This window comes from Agelaius tricolor, unplaced genomic scaffold (genome assembly GCF_023055355.1).
Source record: "Agelaius tricolor isolate 1412-34295 unplaced genomic scaffold, bAgeTri1.0.p SCAF_1, whole genome shotgun sequence".
Taxonomy (NCBI): Eukaryota; Metazoa; Chordata; class Aves; order Passeriformes; family Icteridae; genus Agelaius; species Agelaius tricolor.
The window spans coordinates 94,179,558-94,205,656 of NW_027269261.1; the positions used below are offsets into that span (position 1 = coordinate 94,179,558).

Below are 26,099 nucleotides of genomic sequence, written 5' to 3' on the forward strand. Positions count from 1 at the left end.
CAGTGAAACACACTACCCTGCTGATTCACTTAACATTTCTGATTTTTCAAAAGTGCTTTGTAAATGTCATGCTTACCTATATTTTTTCTCTGCGTGCCAGATTCTCAGAGAAATCTTCAAGGCACTGTATCAAGTTCTAGAACATGTTTTTTAAAATTAGAATGGTCACACATTCAGACATATGTAGCAAGTCTTCGTGGGCAGGTGGTGATCTGCAGAGCACCTCCAGGAAGTATGTAAGTATTTCAGTTTTTAAGTAGCAGTTGGAAGTGCCAGGTGTCACATCTCTGCCATAAGGAAACTTGTATCATCAGTATTTAATGACTGACTACTTCACACTTGAGTACAAGGTTTGGAGGGATCCCTGAAAGCAGTATTTGTCCTTTGTGGGATGTAACACATGGGTAATTCAAGGTACATTAAAAAAAAAATTGTGAGGGTGTCTAAGTTTCAGCCAAGGACAGGGTTAATTCTTTGCAGTAGTTGTGAGGGGGCAGAGCCTGGAGCTGTGTGGGCAAGTCCAAGACCCAAATGTTATTCAATACCATCTTACCTCATGGCCAGGGTCCCAGGTTGGGGAGAAGGGACTCTTCTCCTCCAAGGAGAAGCATGTCCCTTTCCAGTGGTGGGCTTAGGGTTCATCCCTCACTGTCTAGTTATCTCAGGCCTGGTGAGCATTTTGTATGTAAATCACCCACTCTGGGTACACTTTTGGCATTAGTATTGTTGCTGTTACTGTTCTTTTCTTATCTCGCCCGCTGTTTCCAGTAAGCTCTTCTTATCTCAACCTGTGATTTTAACCTTTTGTGCCTCCAATTTTCACCTCCATCCCTGGTGTGGGAAGGACAAGGGGAATTGAGGAGAGTGAGCAAATGGCATCTGGCTTGGGAGAGTCTCAGTGGGGGCACTGAATTGGGGGGAGGACCATTCCTAAACCATGACAGATATACAGACAGTTTTTTAAGTTTAAAGGAAGCAAATGTATCAGAAACAAGACAATTCCCCTTGGTTGTCACTTTCCACTATTGCCCTATCATTGACTGACCTTGGGCTAACTGCATATGTCAGCACAAGGTTACACTTGGTGTTTTGTCTGTTCAATGACAAAGGCAGCTTTTTCTGAACTGCAGATAAGATGCAACCAATTAACAGAAATCCGAATGGAAAATTAACCCTTGTGCTAACCAGCAGTGAAAATTAGGTTGTTTTGGTGCATCTTGCTCAACCCTTAAAAGTTTGAGAGTTACTTGGTCTGTTCATAACTGCAAAATAGAATAAAACCTAGGGAGAGAGAAAAGGACTAGCAAGAAAATAAAGATCACTTACAAGAATAAATAACATGCAAGTTAAATTTCTAGTGGAATTGGGAAAAGCAATAATTTAGGCAACAATGTCCATTTATATTAAATAAGACAGTAAACTTCTGTATGTGAATGAAAGCACTAAATATACAGGAGACTGTCTATAAGCAACTCCAGTGTAGCAAGAACTCTGTCACCCTCCTGGCTCAAGGTTTGTTATCTTTCTTGTATTTGTAGAAAAATGTGAAGAATACTTTCACTGTTAGTTAAATTGCTGCATACATAGTGGTCAGGAGAGGCATTAGAACATTCAACGCTATTATTTTTGGTAAAACAAGAATTTTCTGCTCCTGTTCTCTCTAATATTTTTGCTTTATTTTAAAACTAATCAAGCTTAGCTATAGCCAAATTGGCTTGCCAAATTGCCAGCAACTGCTTTCTAGGATGTCCAGTTCTGCATTTATTAGAGATCAGAATGAAATAGTTCAATGGTTTTCCCATAGAAAATGGACAGTGTAAGAAATAAACTGTTTTGATAGATTATGCCCTTTGTGATGATGGGGACTAACAGGTGTTTGACTAATACAGCAAAATACCCTCACAATCATCTTTGAAGTGGCTATAAATGAATTCTGGTGAAAACTGACTTAACTAACACTAAGTTGTAACTTTGTCTATTGATACTAATCATAATATGAGTGGAAAATCATATTTGCATACCTGCTAAGATAAGGATAAAGCTAGTAATTCAAATTCATGCTCAAAAAATAAACCTGATTGTGTGAGGCCATTGTGCTTAGTTTTAGTACTGCATTTATGTCACGGTAGTATAACTTGTAGGAATTGTTTTATCACTGTTTCCATTCTCATTCAGAAATAAATTTCAGACTTGAAGCCCATAAAAACTGAATTTATACTGGACAATTTCAGGTACTAAGCTGTTTGATATGAATCTTCCAATAATGAACAATTTAATGGAGAGCAATATAATTTAAGATGACAATGCAGTGACTGGAAAGAGTGATCTTGTCAAAGTCCTCAGTCTATTTCTAAAATGGCTATAAAATATTACTGTAGTTCCTTGTAAAATAAAGGTTGTAGAACAAGAACTTTTGCCCCATTGTAAGACAAAGCTGGAAGGCCATTCTAAGCTTTCTTTCTTTAGAATAGTAATAATAAATCTAATTTCTAAAAACAAAACCAAACCCTTCCTAGTTTCTAATGTCACACATACATATATATGTACATGTCAGGCATATTCTGTAAGAAGTTGGAAGATGTGAACTCTTGAAGAGGTTCATAATTATTGGAGACAAAGCATGTGATGTATGTCAGGTCCATCTAGAATAACTGAGTAAGAAAGGAGTAGCAGTAGTGAATTTCTGTGATTCTGTTCATTGTCATCTTACAGATGGCTGCATGTTATTCACAAGAGGGAGGAGTGATGCTACTGCAGCAGCTGGGGGTCATCTCAGAATGAGCTTGGAAGAAAGTTCCTGGTGGCTGAGTGCAGGAGCAGTGATTGCACAGCAGCGATGCTTTGTGGAAGACACTCTGGGGGGAGTGGGGAACAGGGAGCAGAGCTGGGAAGGGCAGGAGGGGGAAAGTAGTCTGATCCTGTAATCTGAGTGGGTGGGTGTGGAGGAAGATATTGCACAACATAGGAGAAACATTTTTCTGGGAGTAGGAGCAAGAGAGAAAAGCAAATTTTTTTGCATGTGCAAGCAAGCCTTGAATGTCACTAGATTTATTTTTTCCCCTCGGGTCCTTTATCAACAATCCAGTTACTGAGGGCACAGTGCTTTTATTTTGTTCCCTCTGGGATACATTCCTGGTAAAGCTTGTAATTGTAGGGGTTTGTTTTTTTCCTACTTCCTTGAAGGCATTATTGCACTTAAGTATCATTTGTGTTTTGGTGCCAAATCTCCACCTGCAGGATAACTACTGGTTGTGTTGATGAACTTCTGGAGTCTTTCAGGAAGCTTTGCCTTCTTTACCCTCAAGGGAACTAGGTGAGTAAAGGTTTAAAAATATGGTAAATCTGAGCATCAAGAGGCTACTGGGGAGTCTGCTTTCTACCTCAGTGACAATAGATACCGGACTTTGAGGTGAGATGGAAGAGAGAGAGCCAGGAGAAGGCCAGGTGAGCATAGCACCTGTACTACTGTTTTGAGACTTCCTTATAGTAGTCATACTCAAAATGAGGGTTGCTTGGCCTCAGCAGCAGAGGGGAGGTGAGGGCCTTGGATTCACAAGGTGTGTGCAGTGGTAGTTCATCAAAGGGAACAATGGGACTGGTGCAGGTTGTTCTGATGCAGAGTAGCACAGAAAAGGCACGTTGCCAAATACTTGCATAAGGATAGGTTTGGTTGTGACATTTTTGGCAGCTGGTTGTCTTATATGACTATGATGAATCAGAAAGTTGACAATAGTTATTCAAAAATAGTGAATGTGGATAGTGTTAACAGGAATTAATAACAAGATGGCTAATGCTCTGCTATTACTCTTGCTGTTAGGACTATGGGAAGTGTATAAAATTAGTTTTAAATACTGAGTTGCAAGTGCCAATTATAGTAGCAGTTGAATATAATTGTGAAGACATCCCAAAAAAACAGCAACAAAAAAAACCTATTTCCAAATAGATGTCACCATCAATTATGAAACTGCAAGGTGAATCACTGCCATACAGGTTGTAAGCAACTGATGATCGAGCACTTGTGTTTGGCTCTGTTGAGTCACTGTCCCATTCACACTTGAATGATCACAGGGGTGTCCTAACTTATTTTTTAAATACTGTCTCCTTTAAATGAAAACAATAATAATGCTCCTCATCTGACAAATGCTTCAGCATTAGCATTGAATTTATCCTTTAATGGTGGGGTGGTGTTTTAGGTTTATAGATCCTACAATACATTATGTAATACACAGAAAGAAGCCAGCAGCACGAATATTGCATTCTTACAAAATTCAATGACCAGTTAATTACTTACAACAATAGACTTGGCTTATACCAAGCATGGAAAATACTGGCTGTCATTTTATTCATCAAGCAATTAGACAAAGCATTTGGTATCATATATCTCTTAATAACAGTGCATCTGGCATGTTTAGCAGGTTATATTACTGTTGGACCACGAATAAAGGACTCAGTTATATATTGCTTCTTTCAAAAAGGGGTGTTCCACCTTCCTCCTCATAGTCATATTTACACCAGATAACAAGCCATTGGGAAGAAGCTTTATGGCCAAACACTGAGGATTCTTTTCAGTGCTTTCCATGCACCAGTCTTCCTGTTCCCAGTAAGGTCTGACAAAGTCTTTGACAAATTAGAGGACTGGGCAATCACCCAACTGTATGAAGTTTAACAAAGGCAAGTGCTGGATCTGCACCTGGGATGGGCAGCCCTGAATGTACAGACAGACTGGAATGAGATGCTGGAAAGCATCACCATGTAAAGGGACCTGGGCATCCTGATCCATGGCAAGTTGAACATGAGTCAGCAGTGCCCTGACAACCAGGAGAGCCAGCCCTGTCCTGGGGGCATCAGGCACAGCATCACCAGCTGGGCAAGGGAGGGGATTGTCCTGCTCTGCTCTGCACTGGGGCAGCCTCACCTCGAATGCTGGGGGCAGTTCTGGGCACCACAATGTAAGAAAGACATTAAACTATTAGAGAGTGTCCAAGGAGGGCAACAAAGATGGGGAAGGGCCTTGAGGGGAAGCTGTGTGAGGAGCAGCTGGGGTCACTGGGTCTGTTCAGCCTGGAGGAGACTGAGGGGAGACCTCACTGCAGTTACAGCTTCCTTGTGAGGGGGAGAGGAGGGGCAGGCACTGATCTCTGCTCTGTGGTGACAGTGACAGGATCTGAGGGGATGGCCTGAGTTGTATCAGGGAAAGTTTAGGTTGGATGATAGGAAAAAAAATTTTTCACCCAGAGGGTGTTTAGGCATTAGAATGGGCTCCCCAGGAAAGTGGTCACAGCACCAAGCCTGACAGAGTTCAAGGAATGTTTGGACAGTGCTCTCGGGTGCATGATGAGATATTTGAGGTGGACCTATGCAGCACCAGGAGTTGGATTTTGATGGTCCTTGCTGGTCTCTTCCAACTCAAGATATTCTGTGATTCTCAGATGTAAGATGTCCTTTGTGACATCTCTCAAGCACCTTTAAATAGATTAGTTGGGAGCCACTGCAGCCAGCGCTTGACTACCACAAACTGTAGGTAGTTATCAGGTCAGAACACTGTAGCAATAATTGAGATATACTGTGAATCTCTCTGACAGATATTAATTTGTTTACCTTCTTGTAATGTTATATTGTTTTCTTTCAACTCTCATCAGTTTGAGACTTTGTATTTTCTGTTTTATTTTCCACATCAACTCTTCCTTCAAGGATCTTTAGTGTGGCCCTGAGAAGCTTTTATTATCATTTTAAGCATTTCAGTATTTTCTCATTATTTAGTGGACAGAATAAAGACTCAAATAATTTGGAGGCTGAGCAAAAGTGAACTGAGCTGTCTTAGGGTTTGTCACAAACTACTTGGGATTTATCTCTGCCTCTAGAACTTCTTAGAAAAGGACATTGTTGTGGAATGTATTCCTTGTTTTACAGACTATACCTTACTATAAGATATCTCAGTTTCAGAAGTAAAGCACAATGGCAGCTTCAGTTTTGTTTGTTGCAAAAGCTGTGTCTATGCTAGCAAACCAAAAGGTGCCAGGGCACAGAGCTGCAGACTTGAAGCCCAGAGCTGACACTGTTAAATTGTTGACAGCAGAGTCCCTGCACTAGGTCCAGGACAAGCAGCATTTCCCCAGGCCTCCCTTGGCATGGCTCAGGGGGTAGCTCAGGCCCAGCTGACAATGCAGATGCAGCTGTCCTGTTTTGGAGATTGAAAGAGCCCAGTAATATGGATATGGCCACTGGCATGAGCAACTGGCCAGAACTGAGTGGGCAGTAGTGCTCTTCAGATTACTAGTATGGGTAAAATTCAAAACTGAGGAATACAGCAGCAAGAACACCTTACCTTCTGTGTACTGGAATTTGAAATTTTGTCATCTGCAAATATGTCATGACCTGTCCTCTTACAGAGTCCTATGCTATTAGAATTATCCATCAGTAAATGAACTCAAAGGCATACACACCACTCTCCTGGGGGAAGAGAAAAATGTAAGTATGCTGGCTGCTGAAAAATTTCAACTGAAAAATCAGGGTTTGGAGTACATGGGAACAACACCATTCAGAGGTACACTTAATGTGGTGAAATCTGGGATGCACCAAGTCTGGCAATTTGTTAAACCCTGCTATGCAAGGTCTGAGGAAAGCACTTTCAGACATATATACAAACAAATTGATACATGGACTAAATAGACATCATTTTATTATAACAACTATATTAAAAATAAATTCCTATGTATTTCTTCAATCTAGTTTCCATAAGATGTGTTTCTTTACATTAGCTGATTGACTTTTAGTGTTATTTGATGCTTTATTTATAAGGGTCTGTCAAGAGGTAATTATTAGTAGTCAAATTTGATGCTAAAAGATCAAGTTCAATTCCTTTTTTATTAAATCTTGGAAGTTAGATTTTAAAAAAAAATTCACATGTGTGGAAACAAGCACCAGGCTTGTGCTCGAGAGCTTATTGCAAGTACACCCATCAGTGATGAGGTGAGAATGTGCATGACACTAACTATAAAATAATATTTCCATTATTTTACCAATCAAAATATAGATACATCATTTTCCAACAGTGAGTTTCTGAGTGTCTAAAAAACCTCTTAGTTTGCCCAGCACTGCCTGTTCCAGCTAGCTCATGATCCACAAATCTCTGCTTGTCTTGTTTGTCCACCCTATTCATGGATCATTTTCTGAGCATGCTTACCAAACTAGGTCCTAACCAAAGAAGGGGTTGTGCAGTTTTAATTTACTCTTGTGTGCAGGAGGATCCCACTTCAGTTCAAATTCTTCCAGGGAAGAGAAATCAGTATTTTATTTTGTACCTCAGAACAGACTGAGCTAGCCACTTGGGAAAATATCCTCCAGAGAGGCTTCCTCTTAATCTCTGTTAAGAAAGCTGCTCCACTCTGCATGAGAAAACTACCGATTAGTCCATCTAGAATGATCACAATCTTTTAATCTTGTGGTAGGGCCTCACCTGGGAAAAGAGAGTCACGTGTGCCAGTCTTCATCTTACATTAGTATTAGGTTAAAAACAAGGAAGCAAACAAAAAATGCAACCAGTGTCACGTATATGCAGGGATCATTTGCTGTCTGATCACACTTCTAGTGAAGCACTGGTACTCCACAACCTGTAAAATCAAGAGCTTGGTTCAATTACTTTAAATCAGCAGTTATCTTACACAATTTGTATCTCAATTAGTACACCATGCCTATGCAGCTCACCAGAGCTGGGCAAACTGAAAATATAAAATTATCCTTTCAAGGCACCAAGTAGATGCTATACAAGAATACAAAATGTTGAGAAATCTGGATCAGCAGACCAGTATTTTCTCAGAAGACTGAACAATAAATGGAGATCGGAATCTCAGTGATGCCTATTTCATGGATGACTGACAAATCACATATGCTACACAAAGTAGGCACTGTCAGCCAAATGGCTCAATGCTAACAGCCCTGAATTTTTACTGTAAGTGCAAATATTGGTACTACTCACTCTACATCATTGCTGTTTTGGGGAAAGTAGATATTTCAATTGCACTGAAATAAAAATACTAGGTTGGTCTAAACTAAAACAACATTAGAAGGAAGCACTTGGGAAAAACTAAGGATGGTCTTTAGGCTGGCAACAGAGCAAGGCTGTGTTGCATCAGACTAACGAGCTTTAAAATTATGTATCTGTTCTATCACTGGCTGTTCTTACCTGTAGAAGTATCAGTTCTTCTAAAGACTGCTAAAATCCTTGCCATTGAGACTTCTGAGGCAAAAGTGAAGCCCGAATGGTTGTATTTTGTTATGAGGAAAAACATAGTTCTTAATTTGAAATCTTTCAAGCATTTCAATTCTTGAACTATACCCTAGAGTTGCTTTATCTTCTCTGAAACAGAGAAATTTTGTATGCACTGATTGAATATTACTTCCTCCATGTATTTTATTCCTTTTCCTTGGTCTTTAATCCTATTCCTCAAGTATTTTTCCTTGATCCTAATTTTCTCCTGAACTCTAATTTTTTGAGATAAGGTGAAAGACTTAATGCAGTATTACGACAGAAGATGTGTTCTTGTTTTGTTTCACTGGCTTCATATTTGAGTTCTAGAAAAAAAAATTACCATATTCTAAATGTTGAATATGTAATAAATAGAATGGTCTTTTAAAAGGATTTACTACTGGCTGTCAAATAGAGGGTTTTTTTCTCCCCCTTATATTGATTTGGAGCCCATAAGGAGCATGAATGACTCATATAATTTCTTCAGTAGACTATTTTGAATGTAACATCATGAAATTATACCTACATTGTTCTGCTCATCTCTTCCCTGGGTAGATCTCAGTGACATTTCTTACGGCCTCCTCTACTTTTATCTAAATTGCATATTAGCAAGTTTATCAGACTATATGTCTGATAACAATATCACAGAATCCCTTAAGTTATTACATAGATGTAAATCTTTAACAGTCTTTTGTATTAACTCAGAGCAATTCCAAGTCTATATGAAAGCTAATGATAGCCAGCATAATTTTGAAAAATCAGGCAAATAACCTCTCATCTGTATTTTTAAAAGTTGCATTTTTAACAGGCTACTACAGTAACTGAAAACATCAAATCCATACCCCTAATTGGAAATGACCCTCAGACTTGGTTAAACAGAAATCTAAATTTTCATTTAGGGAAATGGAAAGACAAACAGTAGCTGAAGGCCACTATTAAATTGTGCCTTAACAAACTTTATAATTTACCAGTTTAAATAAAATTTGTTATTTAACACCTCAAGTAAGTCAGACTCGGAAAACTAATATGAAACCATTGAAACAAATGAATGATACATGTTATTTGGAGAATCTTCTGCTCAACAAAAATTGCCTTAGCATATTAGAACACTTTACTACAAAGTGAAGTAACAGCAAACATTTTCAAAATTTTTGTAGAATAATCTAAGCAAATAATTGTCAATATACAAAGCAACATAATTCCTATTTTCATTATGGAATAGCTCTCCTCTAAAATATACCCTGTGTATTATTTTTTTTCAATGCTTCCCTTAAAAAAACTTCTACATAATCCTTAGAAGACTAAGAAAACTTTGGAGACATCAAATAGACGTGAAAATAGACATGGCAAATATCCAAGAGTCTCTGTGAAGAAAAGCCCAATAGTAAACAATTAAATACAGCATTTTAATAATTTTCTCAATATCCTCTGGATAATTAGGGAATGGATTCAACATAGAAAGTTGAAATGTCAAACAGATCCAGGAAATTTAATTGAAAGTCTTTTACAAAATACAGGAACGCAAATAAATTTATTTTAAAACAAAACAAACCCAAACAAAATCCCCAGCATGAACCCAGTAGAATTCCTCTATTCAGTAGGAATAATATAGGCCTTATTCTTAGTTTCTCTTTGTAAGGGAAGGTTTTGTACTCAAAGATATAACAATGAAACTGAAAGAATTTCAAGGCTGGTGCAATTCATATTTATTTGGGTAACAGCATATTAAAGAGTTTTTTAGGTTCAATGGATAAACTCCAATAAGGGCTCATTTACTGCTCAAAATATAAATGACATATAGATCTACTTTTAAAAGCCTGATAGTAGATTTGCAGCTAATTATTTGTTTTTACACAGAATTGATAGAGAACATTTTCAGAGGCTAATCTATTTGTGTGCTTTTAAAAAAAATGTTAATTTGTCAGTGCTGCTGGTGGCTTGGATAATACAGGTGCCTAATTCTAAGCTCCTCTTGGCCATTGAGGAGAAGCAAGCAGGAGTAACAGGAAATATTTTCAAAAACAGTGGAGTAGGAAGACATGCACGTTCTGTGGTAAAGGGCACACTGAAATGGGAAATAAAGTAAAAAATAGAAGCATACAGTTCCCTATTTAATATCTGATAAGGGTAGAATACAAAGCAGCTAAGCACTCTATTAGAAACTTCATAGCAGAAAGTTCAGGTAGGTTACCGATGCCGGGTGCAGAAAAGATAAGAATGTATTCTTGGCATGAAGCATGACCAAGAGAGTATTTAAATGAATTTTCAAGTGAAGATACTTAGTTAAGCTCCAAGTAATTGTTTGAAACTACAGAAGGAATTTGCTCATAGTAGTATGGTAATTTAGCACGTGTGGCTCTTTCTGCATGAAGTTAACACAAATGATAATAATAAAAAAAGTTGCTGGCCTCACAAGCACTCATCACACACGTCTTGCCCTTGTAAAGTTTATGGTTGGTTTCAAGAGTAAGAATCAACAAGCAACTAGTGGTGATAATTCTCATTTGAGGTGGAAAAAACTCGCCAAAAAAACCCTGTTCAAGTAACCAACCAACCATCCAAACCCGAGGAAAACTTAGTCACTGCTTTATGTTGCTCTCAGCCACCCCCTGCCAATATCATGCTTCAAATATTTAGCTACATTGTTCAGCTTGACAATCTACAAACCCTAAATACTTTCCTTTGTCTGTAGAGAAAAGGAGAAGAGCAAATTTCAAAAGAAACAGAAAGGCTTTTCATGTCAAATACTGCCACTACTAGGGTCCAAAAAATGTACTTTCTGGGCACAAGGTATAAAATCATACTGACACAAAAAAACCCTGGCTAAAATATATCAGTAAAAAAACAAACAAAAAACCTAACCCCAAACCCCTCAACCAACTAATCCTAAAAGTGCAGAAAGATACCAGAAAATTCAAGAAGAAACCAAAGATACTACATTCTTATCTGTCAAAGGTAACCAGTAATTCAAGAAAATTATATCTGTACTTGGATACTTATAGAGCTTGCAGCACTTTTTAGGGGGGAAGAGGAGGATGGAAGAAAAAAAAAAAGGCCAGGTTAGGTAAAAAGACACATCCCATACCAGCAACTCTTAGGATCAGTCCATTGCTTAGTATTGCGATGTGTAAAATCTACAGCAACAGGAAAAATCGATGACACTTTTTTTTTTTTTTTGTAAAATTAATTTAGTAATTGTGTGCGAATATTAACATTTGAAAGTCACAAAATGAAATAATTCCATTACTATTTTTAATTTTTTATGAAGATCTTTCAGAATAATTTCTCCTGAAAACATTGAATCTTGCTGATAAAGCAGGACTGATGTATTTTATTTTAGAATAATGTAAGGTGAAAAGATGGCATGAAAGAAAAGGGATTATTAGAAAGCAAAACAATAAAGATGGTAAAAATTCAGAGATTATATTTTTCTTCACTTGTGTGCATTACAAAAATATCTTAACTGAAAGAATAAAAAAAACCTTAAAAAATATCTTTGAGAAATGAGTGGAATATTTGTTACTGCTTCAGGAATTCAATCTAACGTGTATCACCAAGCAATAATAATTAGGCATTTTCTCTTGTGTGTGACTTTCATGTTGTGCCACACATGCACATAAAAATCCCACCAGATCTAATCTGTAAAAAGAAAGTGGAATGTACGTTTGTAAAAGCTATTTATTAAATATTACTTGTAATCCTGCAGTGCTCAAGCTCAAGTCTGGGACTATGATTTCATTTTGCTTGATGATCCAAAAAAATTAAATAAAAGACACAATCCTTATTTTATTGTCAAAACACCAAGAAGTTTTTGATTCTGTAGGCTGTATTTTGAACTGCAACAGGAAAAGTTATGAGTTGCCAAAAAAACAAGGAGGGTCAATATATCTAGGAGAGGTTTTCCTGTACTTTCAAACTCCTTAACTGTTAAAATTTTTCTATTACTTGGTTTACAGTTTCAGTGATGTCATACGCCAGTATACTTTCTTTTATGTAAACATCAAGGGAAATTAAAATGTTAATCACATTATTCATGTAGCCCTTTGTTGTGAGAATCACCTATGAAAGATATTACAATACACATTTCACATTGCTAAGAAAAGATTCAAGTCACTTTATTTTTAAAATCTTTATTAGACATTAAATATGATTTAATTTCCTTTTCAATTATTTGAAGCGTGGATTTAAAATGAAGCTGAAACAGAGTGGTTATTGTAACAAATCTGGGGAAAGGGAGATACATGTGCATTTAAAAATATATAGTGATCATAGCTATAGATACAGTGATCAAATCTAGTACATACAGTCTTGCTTTTGTTTTAATTAAAAAAAAATGCTACAAAATAATTTACCTTAATGATAAAACTTCTAGATTAGGATTTTAATGATTTTTAAGGACACGTAATAATTGCATATAAAAAATGCACAGCATCTAGACATCCACTATATAAATATAGTTTTTGTAATACAACAATGGAAATAAGTGATGTTTTAGTCTCCTTTCTTTAACCTTTCAGGGTAACATTTCTTCAATAAAGCAGAAGGGTGATTGCAGCGAAGCTTTCTCACCATATCAAGCACAAAGCTCGAGCTCATACAGTGAGCTTGCAGGCCTTGGAAACACGTATAAAAATGCTCAATGCAGGTTACCCTCGTCTGTACAGAAATGTTGTTCAAATTTAATTTTGTTGAAAGTTAGATAGTCGAGAATTTCAGGGAGCTTTATGTACAGGAAAAAAATAGTTCTTTGTCTAGTTTCTGTACAATTTCAAATATACTTTTGTCTTTGCTTCACAAGTTGCATCAGTTAAAAACTGAAGCTAAAGAACATTGTTACATAAAAATTACTGTTTACATTGATCCCTGCTAAATTCATTCTTATTGTCCACAAACACATTCGTTCTTGCAAGGCCCAAGCTCGACGAGATAAAGCACAGACATGTTGCAAAACATAAAGACAACGAATCATGCTCCTTTAAATCCCTCATCAGATATGGATTTTTTAAAAAAAGCTAATTATCAGCGAACACTGGCTTTGTTTTTATTTTCTTTTAACTGTAAGCAGTAAAGAAACAGTTACAGCACAAACCGGAAGGTTTTATTCAGTATCCTCAAAGTAGCAAACATTAAATAAAGAAATTATTTAACTGCTAACCGGGCTCCGTACAATGTTGCAGCCTTTCAGGAACCTTCGGTAGGTTATCGATCCGCTAGTGATTTACCTCCAGTTCAGCCATAGGGTGCAGGCATCACCATCCCTCGCTGCTGCTCGCGTTGACAACATTGCTCCTCTTGCCCACCGCTCCTGGAAGGCAGAAATTCGTCAGTCCCGCATGTCTGATCTGCTTGGCGGCAAGAGCAATGAATAGAATAGTTATCAGCTGTCGGGGTTTGTTTGCTTGTTTTGGTTTTTGTTTCGTTGTTTTGGTTTTGTTTTTTTTTTTTTTTTTAAGGGACGTTCTCAAAGCGAGCGCCCTGCGAGCCCTTCAACCCCCAGGCGGAGCAGCCTGGGCAGCCCCTCCGAACAAGGGAGAAAGGGAGAAAGGCGAGTTTCTGGCTGCTGGGGGCTTGCTGGGATTTCCCCTCGCCGCAGACCCACGGCAGGAACCCGGGCGCGATGTTGCAAGAATAAGAACCAACAACGCGTGACACTGTGGCACTTACGCGCAGATGCCAAAGCCCCTGGCAGCGCCCTGAGGTCCCTGGCTGGCTCCGAGGGAGCGGGCTGGGCACAGGGGGAGCCGTGAGCCGGGGGTGTGGAAGTGCCGGGCCTCCCCAGCGGGGCCGCGCTCCCCGGGGGCATTTTGGCTTCGCTCGCTTCCCATTCTTGCGGCGCTGGAACTCGGGAACTTCCAGCGCCGACGCCGCCGCGAGTCGCCGCGGCCCCACCGCTGCTGCCGCAGCCCCTCCTCCCCGTGCGTCGTATCCCTCCGCGCGCCGGCACCGCGCAGAGAAAGCGCCTTTCAGCCGCCCGCCCGCCCGCCGCCTTCCCGCCCACCCCGCCGACATCTTCTGCCACAGCCCGCCCGCCTTCCCGCTAATAAACGCGTAGCGCTCGCCCCTCTCTCCCCTCCAGCGCCGGACAGCGCTGGGGGCCCCCGCGGCAGCGGGGCGGTAGCCGGGGTCAGGAGAGTCCGGCTCCCCCCTCCCTGCCCTGCCTGGCCGCCCCCGCCAGGCAGCGCCGGGGACTCGGGGGGGCGCGGGGGGAAGGGGCGGCGCGCGGGGCCGTGGGGGCTGAGGAGGGGGCGCGGAGGAGGAGGGGACTCTTTCTCCTGGCGGAGGGATCGCGCTCGCTCGCGCTGGCTGGCTGGCGACGGCGGCGGCGTTGGCGGCGGGCGGCTGCGAGTTGTTGTTTCCTCCTCCTCCTGCTGCTGCTGCTGCCCGTGGGTTGAATGGTGGAGCCGAGACTCTCCCCGGTGAACGAGCAGTGACAGCGACCGGGCGGGCGCATTTCGCTGGGACCCGACGCTGCCGCGGGAGCGCGGCCCGGGCAACCCCCCTTCTCCCCCTTTCCCCCCCTCCCCTCCCCGGTTTTCGCCTCGCCATGTCCGGGGACGGCGGCAGCCGGCACACGGCGGAGCTGCGAGCGGGTGAGTGGTGGCCGGGGGATCCGGAGAGGGGCGGCGGGCAGGGGGAAGAAAGGGAAGCCCGCGGGAAAGAGGCGAGCTCCAGCCCTGACGGCCTGTCCTCTCTCCGCAGAGCTCTACTTCCTCATCGCTCGCTTTTTGGAGGACGGACCATGCCAGCAAGCGGCTCAGGTAGGGGATGGAGGGATGGATGGATGGCTGGATGGATGGATGGATGGATAGCGCCGCCGGGCCTGGTGGGGAGGGGGCGGCCGGGCAGGGCGGCTGATCGGGCGGCTCGCTGGCCGCCTCGTCGTCCTTCTCCCGTTTTCTCTCTTTTTGAAACATTTTCTCACGCCCCGCTTTTGTTGTTGCTGCAGGTCCTGATCCGAGAAGTGGCGGAGAAAGAGGTAAGAGCGGCGCCGTGCACCCGGCACTCGCCCCGCCTGCGGCCTCCCTCCCCCTTCCCTCGCTCTCCCGCTTCCCCCGCCCCATCCCGGGCGCTGCCGGGGGGCTCCTCGGGGGCGGGGGGAGCCGCTCACGGGGCGCCCTCTCTTCCCTCCCTCAGCTGCTGCCCAAGCGCACGGACTGGACGGGCAAGGAGCATCCCCGGAGCTACGAGAACCTGGTAAGAGGAGCAGGCGCTGGTAACAGGAGAGAGCGCTGCGGCGGGCAAAGTTGTTTTTCCCCCTCCCTCACTCTCCCTGAACAGCCCGGTGAAAAAATTGAATTTCCCGCAAAAAAAAAAAAAAAAAAAAAAAAAAAAGGCACCAACTTAGGAAAAAAAAAAGGCAACAAAACTTTGGATTTTTTTTTTTAAATTTTAGTTTATTTCTGACAGCCTCTGTCCCTCCCTGCACCCCCTGTCAGTGTCCCGGGGCGGGCTCGGGCCGGGGTCCGGCCGGTGCCCGCCCGAGCGGGGTCAATAACAACGCGCGCGCCGGGCCCGGCCGCTCTCGCTCCGCGACGTCACGGACGCGGTGCGGGCGGGCGCCACAGCCGCGCGCGCGGCGCGGCGCCGGGCGGGGCGGGGCCAGCGGCGGCGGCGGCTGCCGGGGCGCTCGCGGCCGTGCGGGGGCGCTGTGCGCCGCGCGCGCACACAATGGCCGCGGCCCGGCCGCGCTCCGCACCCGCACCCGCGCCCGCGCCGCGCCGAGCGGCTGCCCCGGGCGGGCCCGCCCGCCTGCCAGGTGCGCTGCGTCCCTGGCAGAGTTTTATACACCGTGTGTGGTGCGTGGGAGTAACCGGGATTGCCAGGGTCACATCAGAAATTTGATGGGTGGATTTTTGGTTGGTTCTTTTTTAAAACTTCCTAGTGCGTGCTTTTCATCTCGGGTTAGATCAGTGATAAAATCAAGTGTTCCTCTCAGCGATGTACCTCTGGCTAGCAGAGAGGGGCCTGGATTTTTTTCCCCTAACATGTTAACTGCAGCACTTGGCAAAACAGCAAATGAGGTGTCTGAATTGTGTGTGTTAGCAACTTGTTGCTAGTATTGTGTTCATTGCAGGTACACTATTGTATAATTTAGTCTCTGAATTTCTGAAAACGATTTAAGAGAAAGGCTGAGTCCTGTTTGTGATGCTCATCAAAAAGAGATTTCCCTTGCTGGTTGCTTGTAGTACTTCTGAACTCCAGTACTTCTGATACATGGATATGTTGAGAACTTTTGAACTTACACGAAAGGAGACAGAACCATCTCCATTTGTAATGCCTCTGATACTCCATTTGTAATGCCTCTGATAAAGACTGTTGCCATATACATTTTTTTAATTCTATAACAAATGTTATCGTATGAAGCATAGGTATTTATTGTAGTTACAACAGATTTACTTACAGCATTGCTTTTTTTCTGTAGCAAGAGTTGCATTGGCATAGGCATTTTCATGTGTATGGTGTGGAAGAGCTGACAGCAATTAGCTTGTGGAAAACATAAGAATACATACAAGTATTTTTTAACTTGAAATCAAATATGAAGAAACTCAACTGGGAATTTCAAAGTGCATGATATATTAGGATATTCTTAGTTACTTATTTATTTGTAAGGCTGTTTTACCCATTTCAAGGAGTTGCTTGGTAAAACTTATCAATAACCTTTCTCTTTTATCCTATAAATTATAAAGACTTGGAGGCACAGTCTTAGTGTAGCATGGATTTGAGTTTCTTCTATATAGTTAGAGTATAAAAGGATGTGAAAAAAAGAAAAGTGAGGAAAAAAAGACACTTTAAAGCTTGAAGTAAGAAGAGTTGGTGAGAAATAAGTTCATTCAGACCCTTTCCAAGAAGCTTCTTTTCATTGTGCAATGCAGGTAAATACCAATTTAGTAAGCATAGGTAATGACATGAGATGTACTTCCTTAAAACTTGGACTTGATGCTGGATGCTTATGTTCAGGGAGGTGATGCTGACTAGCTCCTTTCTCTTTTCCTTGTCTTCTGTTCAAAACAAAGTTTCCTTAGACTTCCTAATAAACATTTCTAAGTGCTTTCCCACCTTTTCCCTACCTAGATTTTGGAGGAGGCGTGTGTCTGTAATTGGTTACTTTGTTATTGATGTTTCCCTCCATCTGTATTTGTTCTTGCTTCAGTTGTCAAAGCTGTGTGAACTTTGTATTACTTGACATTTTAGGCATGTGAAAGCTGGCACGGAAGTGTATTTGCACATGACAGTTGTATTTTGTACAAAAGAAGAGTTTTTCACTGTGTCCTCTTTAAACAAAAACTTATTTGTCTCAAACCAAAGGATTCTTAGCTTTTGAGATAGAGAATGATTGAGCTAACGTTGGTTTGGTTTTTTTTTTTTAATTTTCCAGCATTAAGATGCGAACTCTTCCTTCTCAAGATGGCACGTTTTGCCATGTTTTGATACCCTTTCTCAGACATGAATGCCCTAAGCTTTCACTAAACTTTATAGAGAGGTCTGAAGGGATAAAAGGCTAAAAAAATAAAATTACCAGTAAATGTAGTGTTAGATGTTTGACTTTTACTCTGGGAAGGAATGAGGGCTCTGTTTACTGGGATGAAATTTAATCCCAAGCTTCTCTTTCGTTGTGTACAAAATCATGCTTTTTATTATACCCATATTTTTGAAAAATAATTCCTTTAATATATATGAATATATTTTCAAGAGATGGTATTTCTGGTTTTGTCCTCATTTGAAAGCATTTATTTAAGAATTTTTATTGGAGTTAACTTTTTGTTATTAGACTGGAATTCACAGCCCTAGATGTTTTATTTCTGTTACTTAATTTGTGCAAATAATGTTAAATCTGGTGCAATTTTTGTCTTGCAAGTTACTTTAATTTTTCTGTTTGGTCAGTGAAAATAATTGTTTCATTTTATTAAATAAGCTAATACCATGCTGTGTATGCTTGTAATGCTACAGGCAAATATGTGAGTTTAGAAAAGCTATTATATTATGTTCTTAAATGATTTTTCTTGAATTCCAGTATTCCTATATTATATTTTTCTAGAGTCAGTATGTGTGGTGAAATAAATAACATGAATATGGCTTTGATAGTGTAGGCTCTTATTTCAGAGTGCTGATCTCATTCTAATATTACCAGTATTAAGATTTCTATTTCTCCTATAACCAAAGACCCTGTGACAATGGAGTCCCAGTAGGCCACTTTCAATATATATCCAGCAAGGATAGTGGGACTCTTCAGTAACAGATCTCAGGATGTTTTGTGTTCTTCCTTCTGTTGTGAAGACTTGCAAATTGTAGGATAGCTTATTTTCTCTCTTTTGAAATATTGAGGTTTTCTTGCTATGGGAAACAGAAACCGAGAAATTTTAAGAGTTAACAGCAGAGCAAGGCAGCCCTGTGGATTGTTTAGACGTTGTGGATAAGATGTTTAAGTGTTGTGCTACATTTTTAAGCTTTTCAACACCTTTGTTAGGGCCTTTATTACATGAGCAAGCTTTGGTGCATCATTTGACTCCAGGGTAATTGTTTTTTTCGTGTTGCAGTTTCCCTATGGGTGTAGCTGCTCTAATTGTATGCTGTGGATGAAAGCTGTGCATTTCTGCTGCATCTTTTGTGTAGGCACGAGTGCTTATCCAAATGTGTGGTTAGTTGGATGAGGCAGCTGACCTGTCTCAAAAATGAACAGTAATTTTAAGATGGCTCAGCTCTTACACCATGGGTCTTACTGCCACCACGAGGGAGATGATAGGAGTGAGTGTGGAGGGATTGGAGAAGGTGTTGCAGTTGCTTCTTCTGGGACCAAAGTAGACTTCATCTGAATGAAACCAACTGTTGAGATTCACTTTGACAATTTGGAGCTACCATAGGGAATGTTGTGGGGTTTTTTTTGTTGTTGTTGTTTTCGGTTTTGTTTTTTTTTTTTTTTTGTGTATGTGTGTGTTTTGTGGTGGTTTTTTGTTTTATTTTGTTTTTAAGGTCTTATCCAGAATATCAATGTAATTGTCATTTTCTCTGTTGAATTAGAATTTTATTCATGGTGGTGATGGTGGTGGTTGAGGAGGGAGAAAGCTGGGACTTCACACTAAATAGAATGGCCCAATATGTTTAATAGGCAGTATGTCTTGGTCTCAGGAACTCCTGATGATTGTTTTACTGACATTTGTGCCTTTCTCTTCTCCAGCCACAATTATTAATGTGATTTCAAGTAAAAATTACAAAACACTTTTTTCAGGCCATTTCACGGCTCTTTTTTTTTTTTGTGGTGCAAATCTCCGTGAAGTTACAAAGAGTATCTGTGGGACTGGGACACTAAGTACATTGATACTGTGTTTCTTTGTTCATGTAATAGTTAAGTCTTCTAGCAGAATTGTGGTTACTATTTAGAAATTGTTTCTTAATAAGTAACCAGGTAATAAGTGGTTTATTTTTCTAGGAAAGAAAGCTTGTTCTGTAAAGATATTCTAAGAAATAGGGAGCAAAATTGAGTTGAATCAGAGAGCTGCATTAGCACCTAGATTTTATTAACAGTATTTTGGGGACAATCTATACAATATTTTGGAAGGTGAACTTGGCACTGTGGTAAGAAAACTGAAGTATTCTGATTGTTATCCTTAGCCAGATTTTTGTCCTCATTAACTGTGCTTCTGTTGGACATATATCAACTTAAATATTTCCTCTGAGTTCTAAAAGACAAATGTGTCTGCTCTACAGACTATTCCCATAGTTGAGAACTTGGGTGATGTTAAAACCTCTCTGTTCAGACCAGTATATTTTGATATGGGGAAACACTTGTTTGTTTTAAGTAGCACCACGCATTTGTTTGTTCCACAGATAATCAGGAGAAAAGGCCAAGCCAACTGTGTTTTGTGCTAGTTTTTTCAAACTGGGACTAAGAAACACTGTTGAGAGATGGGATGAAGAGGAATATCAAGTTTCTAAAGTGTAACTTTTGTGGGTTTTGTTGGGTTTGGGGTTTTTTAAACAAAACATTATGAGAGAGTTTAAGAAAGGCAAATAGCTACAGGTAATTTAACAGTAACAGGCACAGCTGAACATCTTAGTCCATAAGGCAAAAAATGCTGCCTCTGCTCACACCTTCTCATGTGCTAAGCTTGTGGCACATTGTTTATACTAAGGCTTGAGTTTATCTGCTCTGGCCTCCCACCTATTAAAAGCATTAAATAGTTGAAAAAATAATGTGTTCTTGGGATGGCTGGTTTCATACAGATGTATTTAATTAGAGAAAGTGTAATCTCACAGCAAAATTATAGTCATTCTGATTGGAAATAGTGGTTAAATATTTGTATAGTTTTAGCTCAAGCAGAATTGGAAGTATCCAAGAAATAAATAGTTTTGGGGAAAATGATTCTCCCTCCCTGTTGTTGGTTGTCCCTGCCCTGTCTCCCCCCTAAAAAAAAAAAGAAAAAAGGGAATAAGAATTCTTCAGAGAAAACTACTTCCATTTTGTTGCAATTCCTAATTTTAAAGTGATAAGGCAGTAGCTGGTGGTACATGGTACTCTATTAGATTGATGATCTGATAGAGTACAACAATTACTGTAATTCAATTTGGGGCTTGTTTTGGGTAATATGTTACATAGCAGGGTAGTTAAAGTGGGATAGCTGCTGGTGTTAGTAAGATTGAGCTCTCACATCTTGGAATATAGGTAGCTGACTGACGTAGTTTTTGTTGTTAAATATCCTTGTGTGGAAATGTGTCTTTCTGAAACATATTTACAGCCGATCTGGTAGTTGAACATGTTGACTGTTAGCAGGGTGAGGGGGGAAACTAACAATTTTTGAGAGAATGTTTCAGTGTGCAGAGTATTTGGAGCACTAGAATAAGGTCATATTTTACTTGATGTCTAAAACACTGGTGGTGAATAACTGCATTATGTATTGCAAATTTAACTAAAGGCTCTAGGTCAAATCACGATTCTTTTGTTTTATTCATTGTGATTCTGATGCCGAATTATGCTGCAGAGTCATGCAGAATGAAAATATAAGCACTTAGGTCTATTTCAAAGGTGATAAAGATTTGTACGTTAGTCCAGATAGGTGTGGAGCTGCATTTTGTGTATTCCTGTGCTGCTTGTTTGGAATGGGTGAAGTTGGGGTAGTTGGTAAAGGGAGAGGTTTGAGGGCAATGTTGCTTCTGATTTTCTAGAAAATAATATCTGATTTTCTAGAAAATAATATTTATGCTTAAGATCTGAAAATTTTGTACTTGCTAACAGCATTTAATTTATGTTACAGTAATGATTAAGAAGCGTTAACTTATGTGAAAAGACTGTGAGAACAAAAAGAGGGTTTATTATTTTACCTTAAAAGCACATCTTCTATGCATTTCTTTTGGGAGCACAGACAGAATGTGACACTGAAAAAAGCCTAATAGGGCAAGGAAGAAAAACAACTAGAATTTCAGCGGAGACTGGCAGAGAAAAAATCCTGCGTTTTTATGCTGTTTGACATCACAGTTTTGGCATATAAATTTAAAATTCCTGTTTGTAGAGTCCAGTTTTCACTTTCATTTAGAGCTGTATGAATTTTAAATACTTGTACATCTGTTATTTTTTTCCTTTTGCTTTCCTTTCTCTCTTGGAATCATAGATTGATATCCAACCAAATTTTTTTCTGTTCTTTCATTCTATTCATTTCAAATTTCATTCTGAATTGTGTTGAGCTTTTCTGTTTCTGACAAAGCTTCTAAAGTTACCATTAAAACAAAAAATTATTGTTTTGTTTCAATAATCTGACTTGAAAGTACTCAGGTTGTGGATTTTTTGCATTGCAGGTATATTTTTGTTGATTCTAGGTTCTTTTTGCAGTTTGTCACTGCAAGAGTTGTTTCCTGGTAGGCTGCACCATGGAACAATCTGAATAATTTTAGTTTAATGTATTAAATAAACTTATCTTGTCCTGTCTTGATTTGTTGCTACGAGGTTGTGGTTATCTTTTCTGCAATTCTCATTTTGCCTTTTTCAAAAGGGAGAAATTGGGTGAATTTCTGTTACACAGTTTTTTAATTAGTGACTTCCACCATAATACTCACACATACAAATTATCACTGGAACAGACTTCCCAGAGAGATGGTTAAAGCCCCAAGCCTGGTGCTGGCTGAGACATTTGGGCAGTGCCCCTAACACTGTACTTTAACTTTGGGTCAGCCCTGAAGTGGTCAGGCAGCTGGAGTAGATAAAGAATTTTATTTTTTTTAATGAAGAAATTATGTCACCTGGAGAAAATTAATAGCCTGTTTTAAATAAGTTATTCAAGTTCCACATTTTATTTGTTTGTAGAAGAAGAAAAGGAAAAATAAATCAGTCCAAATAAAGACTTTGTTAAATAAGTTTTCTTATCTGATTTTACAGAGAAACAAAGCCTATCTTTTTATTTAAGTTTCTTGTGTGTACTTTAGCTTTATGAAGGAAAACAAGGGCCGAATATTGACTGTTCATGGTTCATGAAGTAGCTCTATAAAATTCCTGCAACTGACAAGTATTTAAATGGGCAGTGCCACTTCTGTTTTGGCAAAGTGTACAGCTCCCAAGTATTGTTGAATCAGTTTGTTAATGAGCTGCTGCAAATGCTGCTTAGTACTGAACTATGATTACTTAGACAAATGCTGTGAAGAAGCATCACACAACTACTGCATAATGTGTCATAAATAGCTCTTTTCACATAAATGGACTTAAACTAGAAGAGACTTCAGCGTGGGTGTAAGGTATATATTGAGATCTTTAATACAGATGATCAAGAACAAAACAGATATCTCTTATCAAAACATTTGCTTTAAAAGCTGCAAGAGGAATTGAGCCTACCTAGTTTCTGCTAAAATAAAAAGTGAGTGCATGGCTGATGACAAATCATGAGAAATATGATTCAAGATGTCAGTTTGCTGTAGTTTTGGAATGTGTCAAAGATTATTTACTTCATTTACTTTAGATTTTGTGCATTTCTTAGGATGTGTAAAACTGTAGGATCTTGAGCAGGATAAAATGACAACTGTATTGTGTATTTAGTTGTGTTATTCATGGTGAAACCAGAAAACTCCATAGTTTTTAATCTTTGAGAGATGAATTCAGATTCTGCAGATGTAAATTCTGGTTTCAGATGGAATTAAGAAAAGAGCAGTGTTTGTTAAATTTTTGTGGTCCTTTTGATAGGAGAGAGGAGAACAAAAGCTAAGGAAATGGATCAGGGCTGTTGATGGCAAAAGTGTATACAGCTTCATAACTTCTTATGGCTATTTAGATATTTTAGAGCTCTCATGCCTATATTTTGACTGTGATTACTTCTTTAAGCAGAAAAAAGCATATTGATTTGCTATTCTGATTAATTTTTCTTATCATAATAATTCTGAATTATTTTTTGCCACTCTTCTGTGTGCATGTCTGATGACATTGAATTTAGCAATTTTAAATTAACTGATCTTTACGAAGAGCTGCAATTTTATTTAAGTAAAATAAAATATTTTTTTTAATAAAACTTTTTTTTGCTTGTGTCATTTTTGCAAGTTATTGAACTTTTAGGCAGCCAAATTCAGACAGTTTGCAAGGCTTTCTAAAAATTTAATATAATCCATAGAAGGAAAACCCCTTTTTCCAGGAAGCAGCTAAACATTTGCCTACTGATGGGAGGTAGTAAATAAATTCTTATTTTGCCTTGCTTGCTGTGCAGATTTTGCTTTACTTATTCAACTGTTTTTATTTCAGTCCACGAGTTTTTTCTCTTTTACCCATCTGATTTTCTCCACCATTCCACTGCAATGAGAATGAGCAAGTGGCTGCAGAAGGCTGAACTGCTGGCCAGTGTTAGACCAAGACAGGACAGAGAAAACTTTCCCTCCTTCACTAGGAGATTGTGGTGGTGGTGGGAATTACTGGTGTTAGCAAGGTTTTTCCAGAACCTCAGTTTCAGACATCAGCACTCTTAATGTTAACAAACTGCTGGAGTACATTAAATGATTGTGGTTGTCAGCAAGATAGGAGAACATTTGATGAAGAATGAGGTATATTCTGTTAATTGAGTGTAATATAGAAGTATCATTCTGCCTAAGTGCAGTCAAGATCTCCTCTAGTTACAGAATAACAAAACATCACAAGCTTTCTCTTCAGTATTTTGCTGTTTTCCCCCCCTCTTCTGTTAAGTAAAACTGTGAAGATGTATTTCAGGCTGGATGAGGGACAAAACTACTACATGCCAAATTCTATACAAGAATCTGAGAAATTGAGTCTATTCTCCCCCTTTATTTATAATTTTAATTTGTTTCTGTTATAGTCTGAATTGACAACAGCTTTTGTGTTTTAAAAATGCTATTTCTTAGGCAAAAGCCTTATGTTAGTAGGATTTTTACTGTTGTCACATACATTTCAAAAGCATTTTCCCCCCCCTTATTATTTAAGACAGTTCTCTGATCTAGATTTATGTTAGTTCAAAAGAATAAACTGTTTTTTATCTGGCAGTCATTAAAGGTGGTTTATTATCAAGTGATGAGAAATTATGTTGCTGATAATAGGTGCTTGTTTTTGTACTGTGTAATTATGACCTGTTGCAAAAACTTGTCATGTTTATAGATGCAAGAGGGACGACATATACCAATTTAAAAGTTGAATTACTTAAGCCAACGTTTTTGTTTCAAAGCTTTAGATGTAAAATAAATCAAGCCAGTTGTGAAGTTTCAAGGTGTTTTAACTTAGGTAAATTGAGACAGAATGTTTTTTAATTTTCTTTTACAAAGCTATGTTATTTATTTAGTATTTGTAATTATTGAAAGAAGTAAATGTTCCTGTCTTTACAATCTTCGTCTCATCTTTATCTTACAGTAACTTAAATTGACCAGGCCACTACTTAAATGTAACATTGAATGTATACTTTTATTTTTTTTTACTGTGGTTATAAGGGAGCTTATTAGTATGACCAATTGTGGCTTGAAGTCAGAAAGTAGTAAATACCAACAGTTCTCTGTACAAAATGGCATGTACTGAATAGAAGAATTAATTAGGACCAGCTGGAATGAATTATTGTACTTAAAGGTCATTATTCCTTTTTATCCTTTAATATCCTATAATTTTGTTACAAATTTGTGTAACAATCTGGGGGGGGGGGGAAGATTAAACCAGTAAGGCATCAAAAGTTTTGCATTCTTTCTCAAATGTTCTGTTTGCTCTTTGATGTAATAGGTGAAATACTACAGACACTTGGCACCTGATCACTTGCTTCAAATATGCCATCGACTTGGACCACTTCTAGAGCAAGAAATTCCACAAAGCGTCCCTGGAGTGCAGACATTATTGGGGGCTGGCAGACAGTCTTTGCTTCGTACAAACAAAAGTATGAAAATTGCATGAGCATTTGAGACTTCTTGATATTTCATACCTTTCCTGTGGTTTTGCATGAAAAAGCTCACTTGCCTTCATTTTTTGGTGTGATTTTTAACAAACAGGTTGCAAACATGTTGTATGGAAGGGATCTGCTCTTGCTGCACTACATTGTGGAAGGCCTCCAGAGTCCCCTGTAAATTATGGCAGTCCACCTAGTATAGGTGAGTCAATTTTATTCTGGCACTGCCATTTTAATACCTAACTCTCAGGGTGAATGATTATTATGATGGTGAGAGATAAATAGTAGTTCTGTTTATATTTACCCTTGTTAGTGTCACGTACCTTACTTCTAGTGTTTTTATTAAGATGCTGTGTTTCTATATTTATTGTAAAATTTCTTCTGAAGCTAATTTTGTCTTTGAAATATGAAATTGAATGAAATGTATTTAAACTATAACTACATACAAACAAAACTCTTTCTTAAAGATATAATAAGGCTGCCAATAGATAAATAATTAGTATCATAGGGCAGCAAGGCCT

General features: G+C 39.3%; 1 protein-coding gene across 3 annotated transcripts in view; it reads left to right on the forward strand.

Annotated features, from left to right (window-relative positions):
• Positions 1–14,235: 14,235 nt before the first annotated feature.
• PHIP (pleckstrin homology domain interacting protein) overlaps positions 14,236–26,099 on the forward strand; it is a 108,889-nt gene continuing 97,025 nt past the window's right edge. The window contains exons 1-6 of one of the 3 annotated variants that reach the window (XR_011681834.1): positions 14,236–14,835; positions 14,945–15,003; positions 15,192–15,221; positions 15,380–15,439; positions 25,419–25,569; positions 25,682–25,780. Coding sequence is in view for 2 of the 3 variants with exons in the window: in XM_071444345.1 (XP_071300446.1) it covers positions 14,790–14,835; positions 14,945–15,003; positions 15,192–15,221; positions 15,380–15,439; positions 25,419–25,569; positions 25,682–25,780 (445 nt within the window). In the remaining variant the exon portion in view is untranslated. The remainder of the gene's footprint in view (positions 14,836–14,944; positions 15,004–15,191; positions 15,222–15,379; positions 15,440–25,418; positions 25,570–25,681; positions 25,781–26,099) is intronic. The other 2 variants (XM_071444345.1, XM_071444335.1) reach the window with 2 other exon arrangements.